This window comes from Mus pahari, chromosome 3 (genome assembly GCF_900095145.1).
Source record: "Mus pahari chromosome 3, PAHARI_EIJ_v1.1, whole genome shotgun sequence".
Lineage (NCBI taxonomy): Eukaryota > Metazoa > Chordata > Mammalia > Rodentia > Muridae > Mus > Mus pahari.
The window spans coordinates 12,961,679-12,983,205 of NC_034592.1; the positions used below are offsets into that span (position 1 = coordinate 12,961,679).

The 21,527-nt window shown below is 45.9% G+C and overlaps 1 protein-coding gene and 1 pseudogene across 1 annotated transcript; one reads left to right on the forward strand and one right to left on the reverse strand.

Moving 5' to 3' along the window:
• Positions 1–4,756: 4,756 nt before the first annotated feature.
• Positions 4,757–20,490, reverse strand: Glt6d1 (glycosyltransferase 6 domain containing 1). Its single transcript, XM_021194276.1, has 5 exons — positions 20,425–20,490; positions 18,679–18,758; positions 15,252–15,299; positions 6,057–6,194; positions 4,757–5,624 (listed from the first exon to the last, which is right to left on the reverse strand). The coding sequence occupies exons 2-5, from the start codon at positions 18,750–18,752 to the stop codon at positions 4,955–4,957; spliced, it is 930 nt and encodes a 309-aa protein (XP_021049935.1). The 5' UTR covers positions 18,753–18,758; positions 20,425–20,490; the 3' UTR covers positions 4,757–4,954.
• On the forward strand, positions 6,949–8,733 carry LOC110319510 (annotated as a pseudogene).
• Positions 20,491–21,527: the final 1,037 nt, after the last annotated feature.

Sequence of the window (21,527 nt, forward strand, 5' to 3'; positions counted from 1 at the left end):
GCAGAAGATGGCCTAATCGGCCATCATTGGGAAGAGAGGCCCCTTGGTCTTGTAAACTTTATATGACCCAGCACAGGGGAAGGCCAGGGCCAAGTAGTAGGAGTGGGTGGGTAGGGGAGCAGGGGATGGGGGGTATAGGGAACTTTCAGGATAGCATTTGAAATGTAAATAAAGAAAATAATAATAATTTTTTAAAAAGTATGTTGCAAAAAATTTATGCCTACAATCCTCTTATTCTAAGGATTTTATAAAAACTCGAAGTGGGCTTCCAGCCCCTTACTGGGCAGTTTCATTGGCACTCACAATAATAGTGTTTGTTCTTCAGGTATTGCTGCTGGAGCAGAGTGATGATGTATCGCCACCCTAGGAAAGAACTTTGAAATGTAAACTGTCAGCAATGACCATCATCCTTAGAAAGAATTTGGAAAAATAGTAAAGCTAGCTTAAGATGGTTTTGTTAGTGACTTTGACAAAGAAATTCTTTTTTAAAAAAATATTTATTTACTTATTTTATGTGTATGAGTACACTGTAGCTATACAGATGGTTGTGAGCCATCATTTGATTGCTGGGAATTGAACTCAGGGCCTCTGCTCACTCCAGCCCCACTCTCTCCAGCCCAAAGATTTATTGTTATATGTAAGTACACTGTAGCTGTCTTCAGACACATCAGAAGAGGTGTCAGACCTCATTATAGATAGTTGTGAGCTACCATGTGGTTGCTGGGATTTGAACTCAGGACCTTTGGAAGAGCAGTCAGTGCTCTTAACCACTGAGCCATCTCACCAGCCCAACAAATAAATTGTTAGAGAACAATTTGAAGTTCAGAAAAACACAGTGTTATAGTTGAACTGGAGAATTTTGTATGTGGCCAGGGATCAAGAAGAAGGGCGGTCCAGCTGGCATTGGCTGGTGTGACTCCAGCTGGCATTGGCTGGTGTGACTCTGTAGAGAGCTGTGAGCAATCGCCATTACAGGATGGCGTTGACTTCTGTTGTTCATAACTATAAACATTTAGTGTGTGCAAGTGCAAGAGTAAATTCGCGCCAAGTCACGACCCATCCCGGGGTGTACTTTTGAAATTATGAGCAAGCAGCCAATCAGGTGCAGAAACGCCACACTAAGACATATATAAGCTGCACCATTTCTGGGGCTCTGGGGTCTTCCTCACGATGAAGCAATAAAGCTTTGCCACAGAAGAATCTGGTTGTCCGAGTGTGTTCTTGCTGGCAAGAACTTAGTTCGGGACAAGTTTGGAATGACAGCACCAAATAAACCCACCCTGGCATTGTCTAGTGTGACTCCAGTTCACATTGGCTGGTGTGACCCTAGCTGGCATTGGCTTGTGTGACTTTTACTGAAGCCAGACTGGTGATTTAGGTGACGATTAATGTCTTGTACCCATTTTTGCCCTCAGCTTCCTGATGGCAATTTGGTATGATTTAGTAACATTTGCTGATGAGTAGGTGTGCACCCTGAAGTTTTTTTATATAAGCATTTAGATTTGTGATTCTTTTAAGATTTTTATAAGATTACTTTTTAAGATAAATAATAAAATAATTGATCCTTTCTTTGTAACTGCACATTGTCGCCTGCCAGTAAGAGAAACTGCTTGCTCACACTCTGCTGTTAATCTGTAACAAGTTGATTAGCTTTGAATGTCCACTGCTTCTTGGGGATAATTTGTTTTCTTTACCTGTACTACATAATGTTTGTCATGTAAAGGTATTGGGGAACAGTTTTTTCTTAATTATTTACTAAAAGAAAAATAAAATGTAGTCATGTTGTAATTTCTATATGTCTTGAAAGATTTTTCTGGGATATATACGAGAAAAAATAACGTTGTTGGAGCCTGCTTGTTAGAGTCTGTACCATCCACAATAAATGTGTGTATATGTATATATGTAAAGTGGCTTTGTATGCGCCATCCACTCAATGTATGAATGGATATATATCTGTCTCTGTATATGTGTGAAGTTGTTGGGAGCTTTGTCCCATCCATCAAATGTGCATGTATGTATATATACATATATGTAAAGTAGTTGGAGCTTGCTTGTTAGAGTTTTCTTCATCCACAGAGTATGTGAGTGAACCTGCTTTATAACATTGCTGACCTCACATCCCCTCCTTGGGTTACTGAGCATACTGTCAGAACCTGGAGAACTGATGGGGTTACTTAAAGAAGCAGGGGTGGACCCAAAGCATCTTCACCAGAAAGTCTTCACCCAGTGTGGGTGACACTTCCCATAGCTACATAAACAGACCTCCTCAGTTAACATCCTCTCTCATGTACTCTAGTACCTCTCAAGACCCTGAGCCCTCATACAATAGGACAGTACTGAATGCAAATTCCTGGAAGGGGCAGTTGAATTCTCAAGGGTGGGTCTAAATACACACATACACAAGCACACATGCACGTGCGCACACACACACACACACACACACACACACACACTGCACTTCCATCTATGAGGAAATGTCCATTGTCACTAAGACCAACTGTAAAGGGCCCTTGTAGATAGGCACGGTTGATTTGATGAAGATGGCAGCTATTTTGCCCAGGGGACCTTATTCTACAACAGTTCCAATAAAGAATTCTCCCTAAACTGCAAAATAAATCTGAAGTTTACATGAAAATATACATTTTTTTTAAGTTTTCAAAAGAAAAGCAGTGTATAGTGACCAACCCTTCCAAACTAATGTAGAAAGATGAGCAGAGAATCACATGACATCAGTTCAGGACAGAAGAAAGACCAGTGGAACCAATGGGATGCCAAGCCATGAGCACACAGAGATGGCTCACCATGGGACTGGAACAGCCAACAGAATCATAATGTGTTCGACAGAGCTGAAGGAGCAAAGACAACGCAGGAGAGATCGGAGACCCCAACAGATACATTATATTAAAATTACTCTCTTTTCTTAATTTAATTTGCTCTCTCGTATGTTCCATCCATATCGCAGGACCTTTGCAGATACTTTTATGTAGTTTAAAGTTGTTGGCCTTTTGCTGGGGCAGTCTGTCATCTAGACCATCTAACTTAACTCGACTTATCCACCATTCCATCTTCCCACGAGGTCCTCACCGACTGCTTCCAGCTCCCTCTGTCTCCCTCTTCTGCCCTTTCTCCTTGCCTGGAAGTCCCACCCCCATACTCCCTGCTCCAGGTCCGGTTGTAAGTTTTTATTTTACAAACCATTCCATCTGAACCAATCAACAGCAAGACAACACCTCCCCCTCCATCTCTCTGGGTTGCCTTTAGACAATGAGGGTTGCCTGACCTTCATCTTTTGTGCAGGTGAGGAGGGACAAGCATTCGCAAATAGAAAACTCAGTGATGGGCCACAGAAATGACAATACCAAAATCCTGCCAGAACTTCAGTCTTTGTTGGTACAATAATCAAAAAAGAAAACACCGAGGCTCATCTTAATACAATGTAAAGGAAGGCAACCTCAAGGGATCTTGACCATAGTTTCTCCTCTCTTTGCTCCTCCAAGCTCTGTCACTGCTCCTTATCCACTCCTCCTCTGTTTTCCTTCAGAAAAGGCAGGCCTCTCAGGGTGATATCCCTGAGATATGCCAAACATTGCATATCAAGTTATAGTAAGATTAAGCATCCTCCCTCAATTTACGCTGGACAAGGCAACCCAGTAGGAGTTCAAGGGTTCCAAAAGCAGGCGAAAGTATCAGAAACAGTCCCCATTCCCTCTGCTAGGAGTCCCATAAAAAATTCAAGTTACACAAACATAACATACATACCTAGGTGAGCCCCATGATTGTCAGTTCAGTTTCAGGGAGTTCCAGGAGTCCTGGTTGGTGGATTCTGTGGGTTTTCTTCCAGAAGCCAGGAGTCAGGTGGCCCAGAGACCTAGGATAAAAACCTAACATGCCTGGCAACCCAACAATCAAAGCCTAATGATATTCTGTTGGCCTCATAGACAGGAGCCTGGCACAATCCCCATCAGAGAGCTCCATCCAGCAACTGACGGAGACAGATGCAGAGACCCACAGCCAGGCGTTAGGTGGAACTCAGTGAGAAGAAGAGGGAGAGGAAGAGGGGGAGGAAGGACTGCAGGAGCTGGAAGGTTAAAACTGCTTTCTTTAAAGAAAAAAAAAGAAAACCATGAAATGTCTATAACATGAATACTAAACTTTGGGGACAAGCTGGTAACACCAGGGTATAAGACTCAGGGAAAAGAGGGTCACTATCAAAACTGTATGTGTCCATCGGGGCTTTGATGAGGGGCCAAGTGAAGGGCAGGGTGGTTTTGACTGAGGCTTTCGAAATTTTTTCTGCTTGTGACCATTTTTACTTGAGTTTTTAATTTATGTATATAAAGACAGTATTTCACTGTGTACTTTTGGTTGGCTTAGAACTTGCCAGTATAGCCCAGGTTGACTTGAACTCACAGAGATCCACCTGCCTCTGTCTCCTGAGTGCTGGGAACAAAAGCATGTGCCACTTCACCTATCAGAGACACTTCCCCACAACTTCAGCTGGACATACGTACGTATGTTCTGGACAGACTGGGACTGGAGGAGGAAGCTGGTCGCAAGTCAACATCTCAACAACACACTGCTTACTAGACAACTGAGTGGATGGGCACTTATTTTTTCTTCTATATGTTAATATTAAAACATTTTTCATTCTGTGAATAGGTTTTTATTTGTAAACCAAAGTCTTTCTCCATTTAAATGAAATATGTTCTGTGTCTCACTAACATCACACTTTCTACAACACAGAGCTAACAGCATTATGTATATGGACATGAAGTATAACATTTTATTCATTCTAGATTCAGTCAAGTTGGACAATTTAAAAATGCAAAAAAGAACAATTGATTTTGGAAATACTATACGTTATTGGGCCTCTGACATGTGGGTTTTTAACAAGACAGTCTGTGTCTCTGAGGCACTGCTGTGGTTTGCTCTGCAGTCCACAAACACTGGTGCGTCATAAGTCATCTGTGGGATAGTGAGCAATCTTGACATACCACACATGCCGAGGGAGGTTGAAGGTTGGGTCCCAGCTGTATTCTGGGGACAGGAGCTTGGTGGGTTTGTTGAGGAAAAAATATTTGTTGAGATACTTTTCATAGGTACTGTTAACTCCATTTTCAGTATCCAAGGTAACGCCCTTCAGGTATTGCTGAGCGAAGTCCAAGACCCGAAAGGGCGCTCCACCTATAATGGTACCAGCATAGTAGAAGTCCCCCAGTCCAAAGGGAATATGGGCTACTGATGTAGGTCTCCTCTCATAGGGTAGATTCGTCCTCTTTCGGAAATACCACCAAGGATGGAGCTGAGCAACAGATGTGCTCAGAGTCTCTACCCCAAACTCACTTTGGAAGACGGTGTTGATGTTCATGCTGAAGAGGAAATCCACCTCATATCTGATGTGGTCCTGGATATGCTCAGACAAGATTTTCATGCGCATAAGGTCAAAGTTGCTCCACCACCTCTCCATGCCTATTATGAGTACTTGAAAGGAACGCAGAGGGTTGGACTCCATTTCTTGTAGCTGCAGGTACTTATCCACCATGATGTAGAAGATCACTCGATAGCCAGGCATGAAGAACTTGATGGCCGATTGCAAGAATGGGTCCAGGTACCTGTCAGTGAGACTGGGAACACACAGAACAAGAAACACATTTCTAAATGGAATGGGTGCCCTTGGATGTGCTATCAAGAGAAGTGTCCTTGATATTAAAAACAAAAACAAAAAACAAAACAACAACAACAACAAAAACCACAAGAGGTCAGTAGAGAGATGTTGGGTATAAAGATCCACCAAACTGGTTAGTAAGTCTATAGGCCTAACAATGGCCAAGACACTTTAGAACTACTGAGTCAGGGCTGAGTGGGACATTAATTAAGAACTTCCAGTGGCCTTATGGACCCAGCCTTGGTACAGGGCTTATCATGGCAAATTTCTATTTGGTATTCTCAGAAGTAGTGGTCACAAAAGAGGACATGACACTCTTTGGACTCAAAACATCAATGGATGCTGAACCGAATTTCCCATAATAAAGGGGGAAGCACTCCACAACATCTACCTGCCAACACCTAACACAGCCAAACCCATGGTGATGTTCTGCTTCCTGAAATAGTTCTCCAGGACCTTTCTGTCAAAGGTGCCTTCCCATATGACGGGGGCCAGCCAGTCTGTGGTCGTGATGACATCCAGGCGTCTCCTATGGGACATGCAAAAGCAAAAATATCAAAACTGACACAAGCCACCATGTCACAAGCTGAAGAACAGCTACATGTCCTACATGTCGAGTGTCACCACATGGTGGCAGCAATGGGCACCCAGCCACAGATGCTAATCTGAGGTGGCACTGACCAGTAAGAAGTGCTGAACTCTCACTTGCTCATGTGACCCTGGCAATGCCCTTCCCCAGATAACTGCTATCTTTCTTCTTGTTCTTCATGTGGGCACACAACTAGTGAGTGGCTGAGCTGGCAAAGTCAGTCGAGCCTCAGGCTGTGTGTTCTCTTCCTACCAAACATGCAACTACTTATCCTGAGCTCTGATTGCAGCTTAATCAATATAAGCAAACAAACACCCGAACAGTCTTGGGTCAGAAGCCTTGGTTTTGTCTGAAGTAGCACTGAGGGCAGGACTATGGCCTCCCTTCTGTGCCCGCTGAGCCCCTGCTTCTTTGCTTGCTCTGTGTGCCCTGTGGTATTCTAAACACATGGATTGAGCCAAATGTGTTATTCAGTAAGAGTCAAACAGATTAGACTTGCATTGATACTAAGGAGATAGAGGGATTAAGACATGCCAAGAAGGTGAGCCATATAAAAAGCAATGTAAGCCACTATAACAGAAACTAAAGAAAAATCACATACCCAAAATCACTCAACACAGGACATTACAGAAAAGGATGGCAATGGGCAATGAGAACCACCTCATCTTGACTTATAAAAAAATCTACGGTCTCCCAGCTCCCAGGGCTCCAGCCTGCGCCGAGTTCAAACCGAAGATCATGAACCGTAGCCGCCAAGTGACCTGCGTGGCCTGGGTCCGCCGTGGCGTGGCCAAAGAGACGCCAGACAAGGTAGAGCTAAGTAAAGAGGAAGTGAAACGTCTCATTGCTGAAGCAAAAGGAAAGTTGCAAGAAGAAGGTGGGAGTGAGGAAGAGGAGGCAGGCAGTCCTTCAGAAGATGGCATGCAGAGTGCCCCGACCCAGGCACAGCCTAGGGAGCCTCTGGAGGATGGGGATCCACAAGATGACCGCACACTGGATGATGACGAGCTGGCCGAGTATGACTTAGATAATTATGACGAAGAGGACAACCCAGATGCTGAGACCATTGGCGAGTCTCTGTTGGGTCTTACAGTCTATGGCAGTAATGACCAGGATCCATATGTCACCTTGAAAGACACAGAACAATATGAGCATGAAAATTTCTTGATTAAGCCAACTGACAACCTCATTGTTTGTGGCCGTGCTGAACAAAAGCAGTGCAATCTAGAGGTGCACGTTTACAATCAAGAAGAGAAGTCTTTCTACGTCCACCATGACATACTCCTGTCTGCATACCCTCTGAGTGTGGAATGGCTGAATTTTGATCCTAGCCCAGATGCATCTACTGGAAATTACATTGCCGTGGGAACCATGACTCCTGTCATTGAGGTGTGGGACCTGGATATAGTGGACTCTAGAACCAGTCTTCACACTGGGAAGCAAGCTTTCCAAAAAGAAGAAGAAGAAAGGGAAGAAGAGTTCCTCAGCAGAAGGACATACTGATGCTGTCCTTGACCTGTCCTGGAATAAGACAGTCAGAAATGTGCTGGTGAGTGCATCGGCAGACAGCACTGTAGTTCTCTGGGATCTGTCTGTGGGGAAGTCAGCAGCCAGACTTACTGCACATACAGACAAGGTTCAGACTCTGCAGTTTCATCCATTTGAAGCACAGACTCTGATTTCTGGGTCCTATGACAAATCGGTGGCTCTGTATGACTGCAGAGATCCCAGCCAGAATCACCGCCAATGGCGGTTCAGTGGGCAGATTGAGAGAGTGACCTGGAACCACTTCTCACTGTGTCATTTCTTGGCCAGTACAGACGATGGCTTTGTATATAACCTGGATGCACGTTCAGATAAGCCAATTTTTACACTTAATGCACACNGGGAGTTCTCTTTTGTTCCTCCTGCTGTCCTGATTTGCCATTTGTTTATGCCTTTGGAGGACAGAAAGAAGGGCTTCGGGTTTGGGACATAAGCACTGTCTCTTCAGTAAATGAAGCATTTGGAAGACGGGAGAGACTCGTTATTGGCGGCACGAAAGGTTTGTCTGTTAGCGGCCCCGGTAGGAGCAGGAGCGCACAGACACCAATGGAGTGCTGACCAAGATCCGTTTCCTGGTGCGCTTACCTTAACTCAGTTTCAAAAGACTGGCCTAAATGTTCACACAGATCTACNACCATAGATGGAGATTCAGTCCCTGTTGCCATTCCTTCTGTAGCTTTGGTGGCTGCCTTCTACTGGATACTGCACAGAGTTCTTGCCTTTCTTGAAAATATAGTTTTTTTAAAAATGATTCCTTCCTTAAACAGGCCANCTGACCTTTGGAACTCTAGGTTTATAAAGTACATGGTAACTGAAGAGNTTTTGATACAGGTCTTGCTGTGTTAGCCANGNGGGTATGGTGGCTCCTGCTTGTCCCAGCACTGGGGAGGAGAGAGACAGGCAGATTCCTAGGATCCATGGCTGGCCAGCCAGTCTGGCCTGCTCAGGGAATCACCTATNTCCATCTTCCCAGGCTAGGATTATCTATATGCATGGTAGGTTCTAGAATTGAATTCAGGCCCTCGTGTTGGCAAAACAAACATTTCACTAACTGAGCAGTGTCCCTAGCCCTTTGTTTTTAAAATGTGATCCCTAAAGGTATTTTCACCTTTTGAATATTAATCATATTTTGACAATGCTACCAACTTTTGGTTATAAACTTACATGTTTTCAGGGATATTTTGTTTAAAATTTCAATATTTTTAAAATGTTTGGGGATTTTGTTCATACAATTTTCTATGATCAAAATATTTTACTAAATAGACAACAAACTGNCAAAGTAATATTCCATAACCTTGTAAGTTTTGGTTCCAGTACATTCTCCATCTATTTACTTCAAATAAACTTGAACTTGTTGAGCCCATTTAAAAAAAAAAAATCTACGTGCCCTGTGGGTGTGGTGGGGCACACCTTTACTCATAGCAGGCAGAGACAAGATGGATCTCTGAGTTTGAGGATAACCTGGTCTACATAGCATGTTTCCCGGCTAGCCAAGACCACATAATGAGGCCCTGTCTCAAAATAACAATAATAATAATAGTGCTTTAGCTAGCATGTTTAAGAATGAGAGGGTGGCTTCGTCCTCCCTAAGATCAAGAACATGACAAGGATGTATGTACCTCATCCTGCTTTTCCACATAGTGCCAGGAGCTTTGTCATTCCAGTGAGAAAAGGAAATCAAGGCATCAAATCTCAAAGGAGAAAAATAACACTGACCATAATACAATCAGTTAGACTTAATCACATTCCTGAAAACCCTGAGAAGAAAAATCACCTAGAATTGATAAGTGGATTAAACAGCGTAGAATTTACCACATAATTCCAATACATTAAGCCTCTGTTTACATATTAACAACGAGTATGTAGAAACTGGAATTAGAAACACAAAACGTGCTTGCTAGGATCCAAGTTCAGTTCCCAGCTTCCATATCAGGCTGCTCACAAGCTCCTGTAACTACAGCTCCAGGGTATCCAACACCCTCTTCTGACCTCCACAAGCACCTGCAATTCACACACACACACACACACACTCTCTCTCTCTCTCTCTCTCACTCACACTCCCAAACTCTCAAACTCTCACACACACTCACACACACACACTCACACTCACACACACACTCACACACACACTCACACTCTCACACTCCCAAACTCTCAAACTCTCTCTCTCTCACACCCACACACACACACTCACACTCTCACACTCACACTCCCAAACTCTCAAACTCTCACACACACTCACACACACACACTCACACACACACACTCACACACACACTCACACTCTCACACTCACACTCCCAAACTCTCAAACTCTCTCTCTCACACACACACACACACTCACACTCTCACACTCACACTCCCAAACTCTCAAACTCTCACACACACTCACACACACACACTCACACACACACACTCACACTCACACTCTCACACTCTCAAACTCTCAAACTCTCACACACACACTCACTCTCACACACACTCACACTCTCACACTCACACCCACTCACACTCTCACACACTCACACTCTCACACACTCGCACACACTCACACACACTCACACTCTCACACACTCACACATACTCACACTCTCAAACTCTCACACACACACACTCACACTCTCACACACACACTTACACACACACTCACACACTCACTCTCACACACACACACACACACACACACACACACACACCCTCAGTCCCTGCATATCTGCATGCTATGAAGGTATTTCTGAATGCTTTCTCATCCTGTTCCTAGATGCCATTTCACTTGCTCATCCACCAGTAGAGGGACATTGAGTCAATTTACTCCCTAGATATGCTAGAGATGATGCTCCCATGAAAATTCTCTGTAAACAAGTTTTAGTTGTTTTGGGGATGGGTCTAGAGGTAGAATGGCTGTGTCCTGTTGTAATTCTATAGCTCACAGTAGTTTCATGATGCCACAGCTGGACCAGTAGGTTCAAAAGTCATCCTGACAATTTTTATTGTCTAGCTTTCACATTCTACCCATCTCGTACTCTTCCCATGACACTGGAGGTGAACTGGTGACCCAATGTGGTTTTGATTGCATTCCACTGATGACTTTTAAATGATGTTGTTAAATGCATTCTGTGTCTTTCTTGGGCATAATATATCTTCCTTGAAGAAATGTCTCTTCAGGTCTTTGCCTATTTTTCCTGCTTTTTTGTTGTTTATTAGTAAGAGTTGTTTATCAATCCAGAATAGTAGGTTTTTCTCAAATAAGTAACTTGAAAACATTTTTCCTATTATACAGATTGTCTCTTCAGTTTTTTTGTTTTATTTTGTTTTTTGAGACAGGGTTTCTCCTGGCTTCATACCTTCATATAATCTATGGCATTTTTAGTTCAGATTAAGCCCAAATGATCTGTATTTCCTTCTGTGTGTGCCAGGCTAAGAAAATCTCTCCCCTCCTAGTGGGTGTCTATACTATAGAAAAGTATTAAATTTTATCAGGATTTTCTGCATATATTAAAGTGATTATATTTTGTTTGATCTGTTTTTAATTCCACCAGTTCACTATTTGGGGCGATGCTGTCCGCTGAGATCCCTGGTTCTCCCACCTGCTGGCTCCAGCTGTTGCTGGCTCCAGCTGTTGCTGGCTCCAGCTGTTGCTGGCTCCAGCTGTTGCTGGCTCCAGCTGTTGCTGGCTCCAGCTGTGGAGGTCCTCTGTGGAATGCCTCTCACTCAGCACACTTTCAGCTCTGGCTTTCCAGCTTGGGTTTGTTTTCTAGTGTCCCTGTGCTTGGTGTTATCAGCCGTTTGGCAGACTTTGTTCTCACACCCTGCTTTAGCTCTTGTGTATAAAGAACTGATTCAAAGTTGTCAGCCCAGTGTTGCCTTCTCCAGGGATGGTTTCTACTAACTCTTCCCTTCCCCCATAAGGACCAATAGGACTGTTCATTTGTATGTTTTCATTTTTTATTAAATTAAAATTTGTTTTCTTTTTAATAATTTTTGTAAATTGAATGTGGCTACTCAAGAGCTCAGGCTTTGCTTCCCATCTAGGTATTTTTCTTTTGTTGTTTGCTTGCCAGTTAGCTTAATGGTTAGCAATTGATGGGACAACTTTCCATAAACCCTTGGGATCCGCCCATTCTGCTGGGAGGCTCTGCGTACAGCTGAGTTGTACCATTGTCTCAGGGCCAGGCTGTGTGCAGGGAGATCTGCTCAGCTCCCACATCCTGCTTGCACTGAGCCAGAGGTAGGGAGGGACAGGGGTCTCAGAGCCTTCTCAAGGTCTTTTCTGAACACAGCCCATCCACATGCGAGCTTTCTAGCCCTGAGTGTCAAATGTTCGCCAAGTTTTCCTAAGTCCCCGTGGAAAGTTCCAGAATAGATTTTCCTCTTGAACCCTTTGCTTGATCTATCATTTGCCTCACTAACCCGCCTTTTTAGTGGCTAAACTAATGCCTGTCCTTGTTTTCAACAGAAGCCCAGGAAGAGAGCCTGGTTAGGTCATTACAGAGCCTTGCAGGTGGGAGCAGGGAGACAGTGAGTTCTCTAAGCACGGGATTTGAAGGGTTTCAGTCTTCTAGTCCTCTCTGCCATGTGAAGACTGTTGTCTTCTAAGGCCATTGTGGAACAAGAGGTTGGCATGGAGACCAGGGCACTGATTAAATACCCAGACATCACTGTCTTCTCACTGCTCTGGGGAAGAGGAGCTGTTCTTCTTTTTTTTTTTTTTCTCAGTGGTTTTATGTGGAAGAGAGAACCTTACACCATCATCTCTGCTGATATCAACCAACAGATTGTTTTCATGACCATTCTACTGCTAATTGCCAACGAGCACGAGGATCATTGGGAATTCATGTAGAACACTGCCTCGGGAAACTTTATGTATACAAGATATCCCTCGAAGTCGTATGCCAAAGCTCTAATTCTCACATATGAGGGTATTGGAGGTGAGGTCTTATGAGTCACTGAGTCATGAGAATGGAGTTTGTGTCCTTGTGAAAAGGGACAAGAGAGTAGACTTTCTTTACTTTCCATCTTAGCCACAGGACAGGACCCAAGTCATATGCGAGCCATCAGCAAACCAGGAAGAGGCCTCCCTGAAGCCTGATTGAGATATTGCCTGGTTGTGGACTAAGCTTACAGTGGAAGGTGAATTCCATCTGCCTAAGTCCCCCATTTATGCCAGCCAGAGTGGCCCAACACCAGCCCTCTCTCCTTGGCTCCAGTTGTACCCAGGGCTCTGTCCAGGAGGCAGGTGGAGAAGCACAGAAGTACTGATCCCGCTAGCAGACACCGCTCAGGTCCGTGAGCAGGACGGCTCGTTTGGACACTGGATGGTCACACAGGGATCAAAATGTATTGCAATGCTAAGAACATTTGGGGAATCTTAACATGACTTTGGGCAAGAATTCCACAATATTGCAAATATGACATATCTTTTTTTCTAAAGTTACAAACCACTAAAGTGGGCCTTTTCAGACTGTGTACCCATATGAGATTAAATTTACATAAAAAGAGAAATGAAAATTCTAGTCAACCAGGGTCATGTGATTGGCCTTTGGGACTCAGGATGGTGACTATGTCATCCATGAGGGCAAGCCAAAGAAACAGGAAGGGCGAAAAGTCAGACACAATGATAGGAAATTTCTCCAGATGCTTACAAAATCTGATCCCAGTAGCTCATGCCTGCAATCTCAGAGTAAGGAAGGCAGAGACCAGAGAGCCCCCGGAGCTTGAAAGCCTGCTAGTCTAGGCAAATCAACAGGCTGAGGGTGCAGTGTGACAGCCAAGAACAGTTTCTGGGAAACAACTCAAGGTTGTTCTCCAGCTCTACACGCGTGAGCACACATGTACGCTAGCACTCACATGAACACATGTGGAGTTGTATGGGGCGATCATGAGAGCTGCCATAACTGTGGATGAGGACTAGCCTAACTCTGTGCCTCTGAGGGACACAGCACACACGGGCATAAGATGATCACCTAGGGGATGAGAAGTAGCTAAAAGCTGCTCTCATCCCAGCCCTGAAGAGACAGCCGGAATCGAGAGCTCTCAACAAGCTGGCTCCCCCAGAATGAAAGAGTCGATAGTACTTTAGGCCCTGTAAATAACTTTACTCCAAAATTTAAATGCTGTGGATTCTGATCTAAGGACTCCGCTTTAGAAATGTATCCTGTGGATACACACAGTCTGTGTACAAACTCTGTTCATGGTCCTTCATCTCAATTAGGACATTGACAACTGAGAACCAGCAGCCAAAAAGTTAGTTGACAAGCTACCCTAGAACAGAGTTTGTGATGCACACACACAATCCAGTGCTGGGGCCTGGAGTGGGAGCAACCGGAGGACTGAGGGGCCTGGAGTGGGAGCAACCGGAGGACTGAGGGGCCTGGAGTGGGAGCAACCGGAGGACTGAGGGGCCTGGAGTGGGAGCAACCAGAGGACTGAGGGGCCTGGAGTGGGAGCAACCGGAGGACTGAGAGTTGAAGGCCAGCCTGGCTTCTGCTTAAAGCAAAGGCTGGGGAGAAGGCTGTTGTTAAAGTGCTTGCCAACCCCCAAGTACAACACGAGTTCTATTCCCAACACACTGCAAAAGAAAAGGAAAATAGAAGTGGGACCAGCAGAGCGGCTCAGTGAGTAAAGGTGCTTGTGGCAAAACCGGATGGCCTGAGTTTGAGCCCCAGGAGCTCCATGGTGAAAGGGGAGAATGACAGCCGCAGTTGACCTCTGACCTCATAGCTCAAATACACATGTAAACACATGTACACACACATAAATAAATGTAAGACAAAACAACAGCAATAGGTGTAGTGTCGTTCTTCTGTAAATTCGAACACCTGGGAGGCAGCAACAGGTAGGTCCCTCAAGGTCATGGGCAGCTAACCTAGCCAATCAGTGATGCACCGAGTCAGTAGTTGCTCTTTTCTCTTCCTTCCAAAGAAGCCTTGGTCCTGACTATTTCCCCCACCATTAGCTCCGGTTTGCTTAGTTTAAGGCACAAGTGTTGGGGTAGTAGACATGTAGTCAAGGTTCTATGGCTTGATCATGCATGTTGAGGCTCCAGGGGCCTCCCGACCTTACCAGTTCTTCCTCACCGTCAGTCTCTAAGACCCATAAACCCTGGGCAGAAAAGGGAGATTTGAGACTGACTGCCTCTTCATCTCCACACACCAATGCCGCAGAACACACTGCTTCTCTTAGAACTGTTGTCCTCTCAGCCTTGGCTGTCCCCCTGGGGCAGGAGCAAGAATCTGCCTTGTATGGCTTCCCCTGAAGAGGCAGGAACATTAACCATGAACCCAGGCCAAGGCACCCACTTTCTACACAGCACCAGCACAGCCTGTCTCGGGGAGCTCCTTGGACTTGTGTCAGAATGGTGAGAACAAACTCCTAAGTCTAGACGCCCACGCAGAACCAGTCTTTGATTATGAAAAACCCATCACCCAAAGGGGCCCACGTCACTGCCCTTACCTGGGATTAAACCAGTCTGAGAGCAGAAGTTCCTCTTCCTGGTGGTTCCTGGTACAAAGGGCAACAGGTTACTGTAGCATGCCATGCCCCCAGAGCCCACACAACTGTGGCATGCCGTACCCCCCAGAGCCCACACAACTGTGGCATGCCATGCCCCCAGAGCCCACACAGCTGTGGTGTGCCGTACCCCCAGAGCCCACACAACTGTGGCATTTCGTGCCCCCAGAGCCCACACAGCTGTGGTGTGCCGTACCCCCCCAGAGCCCACACAACTGTGGCATTTCGTGCCCCCGGAGCCCACACAACTGTGGCCTGTTGTGCCCCCAGAACCCACACAACTGTGGCATGCCGTACCCCCAGAGCCCACACAAGGCCATCTCAGCTCCATGCCTCTTCACCCTCACCACCTAGCCTCAGTCTCCAGGGGAGACACCGGAAGGAAGCAGCTGGGAGAGGCAGTGTCTCCTGGTCTGGAAGGGGACAAGCTGGTCTAGGACACAGATAAGGGGGTTGGGGGAGAAGTCACAGACAATAGTAGAATGAAGAAGAAGGTACCTTGGTGGGAGGAGAAAAGGGGTAAACTCAAAAGGGTTTGTAAGGAGGCTGGGGAGAACTTTTGATTCCCCCTTCTTTTGCTATGAGACAGGGTTTTACTATGTAACTCTGGCTGGCTTAGATCTCACCATGTAGACTAAGCTGGCCTTGAACTCACAGACATCTATCTGCCTCTGCCTCCAGAGAGCTGAGATTAAAAGTGTGTGCACCCAGCTACCTTGATCCTTTTAAGTGCAGCGGCTTTTTATTTACTGCGGCGGGAAGCCAGACAAGCACACTGGGAGATACTGTCTGTCTGTCTGTCTGAAAAGCAGTCTAACCCAAAGACGATGGCTTAGCTTAGCCCACCTTCAGTAGGCTCAGAGCAATCAAAGGCTACAACTGAGCAAAGTCTCTGCCTGCCACATTATAAAGCGATAAAGGATTCAGGGCTCCCTGCTTCTGGACCAGCAGCAGGGACACCCCTTTCCTACGGCAGGTGACGAGTCAGGGATGTCACTCATATTGACTATTTAGTTTAATCACCAGCCTGGCAGATTCCTGTGTACCACCGGGGTGGTCTGTCACAGAACTGACTTTTGGAGCTCATCCTTTTCTGATATGATCTGACATGGCCTGGGCACAGATATCCCATCACCAAATAGACTGCCTCCCAGGACAGACAGTCAAAAGTCCGTGAAGAGACCCGCATCAGACAATACATGACAGGTGGGGAATTTGCTAAAAACCCATCAAGTTTGGGAGTTCTAGGGAGATGGCTTAGTGGTTAGAGCATCAGGACCTCTAAAAGGCCAGTCAGTGCTCTTAACCTCTGAGCCATCTTGGTCTTCTAGAGTTCGTCAGTTCCCGGAATTCATTCAGGTGGCTCACAATTGTCTGTGACTCCAGGACATCCAGGGCACCTGTACTTCCATGCCCGTTATCCATACATAGTCACACACACACACACACACACACACACACACACACACACATGCACATACCACATGCTTAGTGAAAAATAATTTTAAAAGATTTTTTTTAAAAGAGCCATTGTGGAGCTGGAGAGATGGCTCAGTGGTTAAGAGCACTGACTGCTCTTCCAGAGATCCTGAGTTCAATTCCCAGCAACCACATGGTGGTTCACAACCATGTGTAATGGAATCTGACGCCCTCTTCTGGTGTGTCTGAAGACAGCTACAGTGTACTCATATACATTAAATAAATAAATAAATCTTTAAAACAAACAAACAAACCCAAGCCAGTGTGCTTCAGTGTGTTGACTGTGTTAATTTCTAGATCTAAAGCAGAAATTGTAGCTGGCCTGACCTAAAGAACCCAGGTCCCCAGACGCAGTCCCCAGGGAGTGTCATGCCCAGGTCCCCAGACACAGTCCCCAGGGAGTGTCATGCCCAGGNCAGTCCCCAGGGAGTGTCATGCCCAGGTCCCCAGACACAGTCCCCAGGGAGTGTCATGCCCAGGCCTTGCTGAGGCCTAATAAGCCAGAGGTGGACTGGAGCTGGCAGCTCCTTCACTGCAGGGGGCACCAACCCAAAACATTCCACAGCCATTTCCAGTCTATTACACACATAACAAAAGCCACTACCAACACCCAACTCACCCCGTAGATGGGCTTTATGACTGAATACTACAGAGGCTGGGCACAACATGGGCTAGACTAAATCCTCCCCCAAGTGGATAAGCCTCTCCTCGACCCCGAAGTTCTCTTTGCCCCTGTGTCTGAGAGACAAGCTCCTGGGAGGAACGGGCTTTCCCTCATACAGTCCTACCCCAAAAGCCTAGCAGTAAATGCTGCCATTTCATGCTCTGACTCTTCAAAAACCATGAACCATACACACTCACACACATGTGTACATGTGCACACACACACACACACACACACACACACACATTCACATACATACTACATACCTACCGACCTATACATAGGTAGACTTGGCCACCTCTACAAACTTGTTTAATCTTTTGTCCCCAGCCTCTGTCACTGTAAGAACCTCTGTCCCTGACAATTTTGCCCTCCAATTTACAGAGTGTTCTCTCAGTGACACCTTAAGGATGCACCTTTTCTGAGAGTGTCTATCAGAGAAAAACAGGCCACTCATAGAATGAGAGTTTAAAGGAAACAGTGAAGGAGGCTGGAAAGACGGTTCGGCAGGTGACAGAGCGCATTGCTCTTCCTGGGGACCTGGGCTCGATTCCCAGTACCCACACAGTCTGTTGATTCCTGCTGCAGGGGACCTGAGACCTTCTTCTCTCCTCTTCTGGCACCAGGCATGCATGTGGTATACAGCATTCTGCCTGCATGTATGCCTGCCAGCCAGAAGAGGGCATCAGATCCTGTTACAGATGGTTGCAAGGCACTATGTGGTTGCTGGGAATTGAACTCAGGTCCTCTGGAAGAGCAGCCAGTGCTCTTAACCTCTGAGCTATCTCTCCAGCCCACAAATCTGGAACTTTTAAGTCGTTATAATTGATGTAATTATAGATTGGCTGTGGCCTCATGGCTGAGCACTGGGGCGGCATGCTAGAGGCCTGGGTTCTACATCCAGGACAGCAGCACTAATGCTCAAGCACTGTCCTCTGCATGGCTCCATTTTCATGACATTGTTGTATAACATATGAGAGTCCGTTGTGCCTGAAATACCCCTGTGGGCAGGGCTGCTATTTTTCAGCATCTGGAGTAGAGCCTTGGACAAGATACTCAACAAATGTCTGTCTGGCATCTGGAAATAAAAGCATCAAAATGTGTGTATGCAGTCCCCCAGAGAGGAGGTAACTTCTGGTTCGGCCACATGTCAGTTACATCTTTGGACCAGATTCAGTATTTAAGCTGCTTTGGCCTTCCTGAAGGTCATGGTTCATCGGTATTTACCTGAAGTGGATCTTTGCCAGCAGCAGCAGGAAGAGGCAGAAAGTCAGTAATAAAATCCTCCTTTTAGCCTTCATTCCTTCCTGTGCATGGGAAGGAAAAGAAGGTCCTAAGTGTGGGTTAAACCCTTGCACCCCAACATCCCTAATGGAGGGTTAGCATCTGTACACACTCAGACACCAACCTGACAGCTTCTTCTAGAATATTTCAGAGGGAAGGATTAAGGTTATCTCTGTTCTGCTTGACGTGCCTTTGAAGAGATCCTAAAAGATGTGGAACTTGCTGACCCACTTGTGTTCCCTTGGGGAAGCAAATCCATCTGTGTGCCTCTATGCCTGTGCCTGTGCCTCTGTGTGTGTGTGCCTCTGTGTGTGTGTGCCTCTGTGTGTGTGTGTGTGTGTGTGTGGTTGTTGTTGTTGTTGTTGTTGTTGCTGTTGTTGTTGTACAGAGAGGCTGATGTTGGGTGTCTTTAATTGCTCTCCACTTTGTTTTGAGACAGGGTCTCTCTGAGCCTGGAGCTTCTCATCTGATAAGCCAACTGGTTAGAAAGTTCTAGAATCCACCCATCTCCACCCCTTAAGTGCCTGACTCTAGCCATGTGCCACACCCAGCTTGTACATGGATGCCAGGACTCAAACTCAGGGTCCCATGCTTTCACAGCAATCACGTTTCCCACTGAGCCTTCTCCTCAGCCTGCTAGTCCATCTTGCTCCCCAAAACTAAACACCATGAATCCCTACTGTGTGGTCATGGTAATAGGGCAAGATCATGATAATGTGGTCCTCCTAGACTAAGCTGATAAAACCCTGCCCTCAAAGTTGACCTTGTTCCTTCCCTGACAGGCATAGTGAGACAGATTGTCTGGTCCCACGTAAGCAGGGACTGCACAGAGGATCTGCAGTCACACTGAAGGCAGGAAGGAGGCGCCAGAGCTTGCTGAATCTGAGTTTCAGTCAGCAGGCTCACTGGTTGGAGCATCCACGTGTATCTGTTTGAATATGTGTGCAATATGCCATATGACAGCATGCCAGCTTGAAGTGTGGTTCAAGACTTGCTGCTAAGACTCATTCCGTAAGCTCAGGAGGCAGGGGTTGGAGGGAGAGTGGGGCTGCCCCTGAGTTAAACTGGGCTCTAAGTACACAGAACACACCGGCTTTGGAAGCCAGGCACAGCCTGACAACACAGGGTCTCTTTTGTAATCTTACATTGCTTATTCTCTGACGTGACTCAGTCTGGGTGCCGTGGTCTAGATGTAGAAACAAAGGAAACAAATATGCAAGATAAATTCACCTGTTTCTTTCGCCCTTTGGCACATGGCCCCTAGGAAATGGGGCATTAGAAGCACCTCATATCCTGACCCCACTTGGTGATTCTTCATGAAACATTTCCCTACTCAGAGATGCTCCTGCAATTTGAAAATCTTTTAAGCTCATACTCCTGGAAATACATGAATGGGTAGCTGAGCGCCAGTCAGCTAGATGCTGTCTCTGACTGGTTCCCAGTGATATCTCAGGGCACCAAAAACAGATTCAGAGGCCAAGGTCAGGATGTGATTCCCTACACACAATATTTAGTTTTGTTTTGTTAACTGAAACAGAGTCTCATTCTGTTGCCCAGATTTACCTTTAACTCAAAACAATCATTCTGCCTTAGCCTCCCAGTGCTGAGATTACAGCTGTGTACTGGCAGGCCTGGCTCGCAGACATAAGTGTCTGCATTCCCAACAACTGTCTTTCAAAGGCTCCTTACCTCGGATCAGGGTGGTATTGGGAGACAGGCAAAAATGTCCCTGGAAGACAAATGTTTCCTAGAGAGGATAGCTCTGAGGCTTTGCCAAGTGAAGTAGCTGGTTGTACCCACTGTTAATGATGTCACCAGCATCACAATGGCACCTCTTTGGTTAGCTCTCTTCATGGCCAGATGACATGATTTGGTCCCACTGGAAACATGAAAGGACTTTTTAGAATATTCTCTTCTTGAATCTTTTGTTTAAAAGGGATTTATTTATTTATTGTATGTATATGAGTGCACTGTAGCTATCTTCAGACATACCAGAAGAGGGCATCAGATCCCATTACAAATGGTTGTGAGTCACCATGTGGTTGCTGGAATTTGAACTCAGGACCTCTGGAAGAGCAGTCAGTGCTCTTAACCACTGAGCCATCTCTCCAGTCCCCTTCTTGCTTCTTTTATTGTGGCATTTCTTCTAAGGATTCTTCCTTGTGCAGAAGTTTTTGAATGGAGTGTGTGCTGCATGCCTTGTATGACAGAGGTGCTGTTCCCCCATCCTATGGTACTCAGAACCCTGGGGAGTGAATTCCTTCTTATACCTCCTCAGCGTTTTGTTTAATCTCTGACCAAGGGTAGCAGTACTCATGCTTTCATTGCCAGCCTCATGTGGACCCATTCTCACCACATGGCTATATGAGATTCTAATGCTAACAGAAGACTGGCTTCCAGGCAGCTAGAATGAGGGTCTTAAACCCACACCCACAGTGACACACCTACTCCAACAGTGCCACACCTCCTAATAGTGACATTCCCTGGGCCAAGCATACACAAACCATCACAACCTCCTAACTCACACTTTGGATTTCCTTGTTGTTCAAGGATAGAACCAACAAACAAATGCACACAAGGTTATGTTCTAGTGTCTCAGCTGTTGGGTGGCTTTAGTCAGCCAGATCCTAAAATCTTTCCACCATTATAGCTTTGCACAGCCTGTAAAGTAAGGATTCTGAGCTCCTGACAATGGGCTGGCCGCATTCCAGCTCCCAGCCCAGGGGTGTCTCAGGCATTGGTAGCTCCTAGGAACGTTTCTGGTGCCCACTGACTTAGGTAACTTTTCTCTG

What these genes read in the sequence shown, in the direction of transcription:
- Glt6d1 (XM_021194276.1), bottom strand. Translation starts at nt 18,752, where the DNA reads ATGAAGGCTAAAAGGAGGATTTTATTACTGACTTTCTGCCTCTTCCTG. An exon ending in CTGGCAAAGATCCACTTCAG is followed by an intron (nt 15,300 to 18,678) that starts GTAAATACCGAT and finishes CCTTTGTACCAG; the next exon opens with GAACCACCAGGAAGAGGAAC. An exon ending in GCTGTGTTAGGTGTTGGCAG is followed by an intron (nt 5,625 to 6,056) that starts GTAGATGTTGTG and finishes GTGTGTTCCCAG; the next exon opens with TCTCACTGACAGGTACCTGG.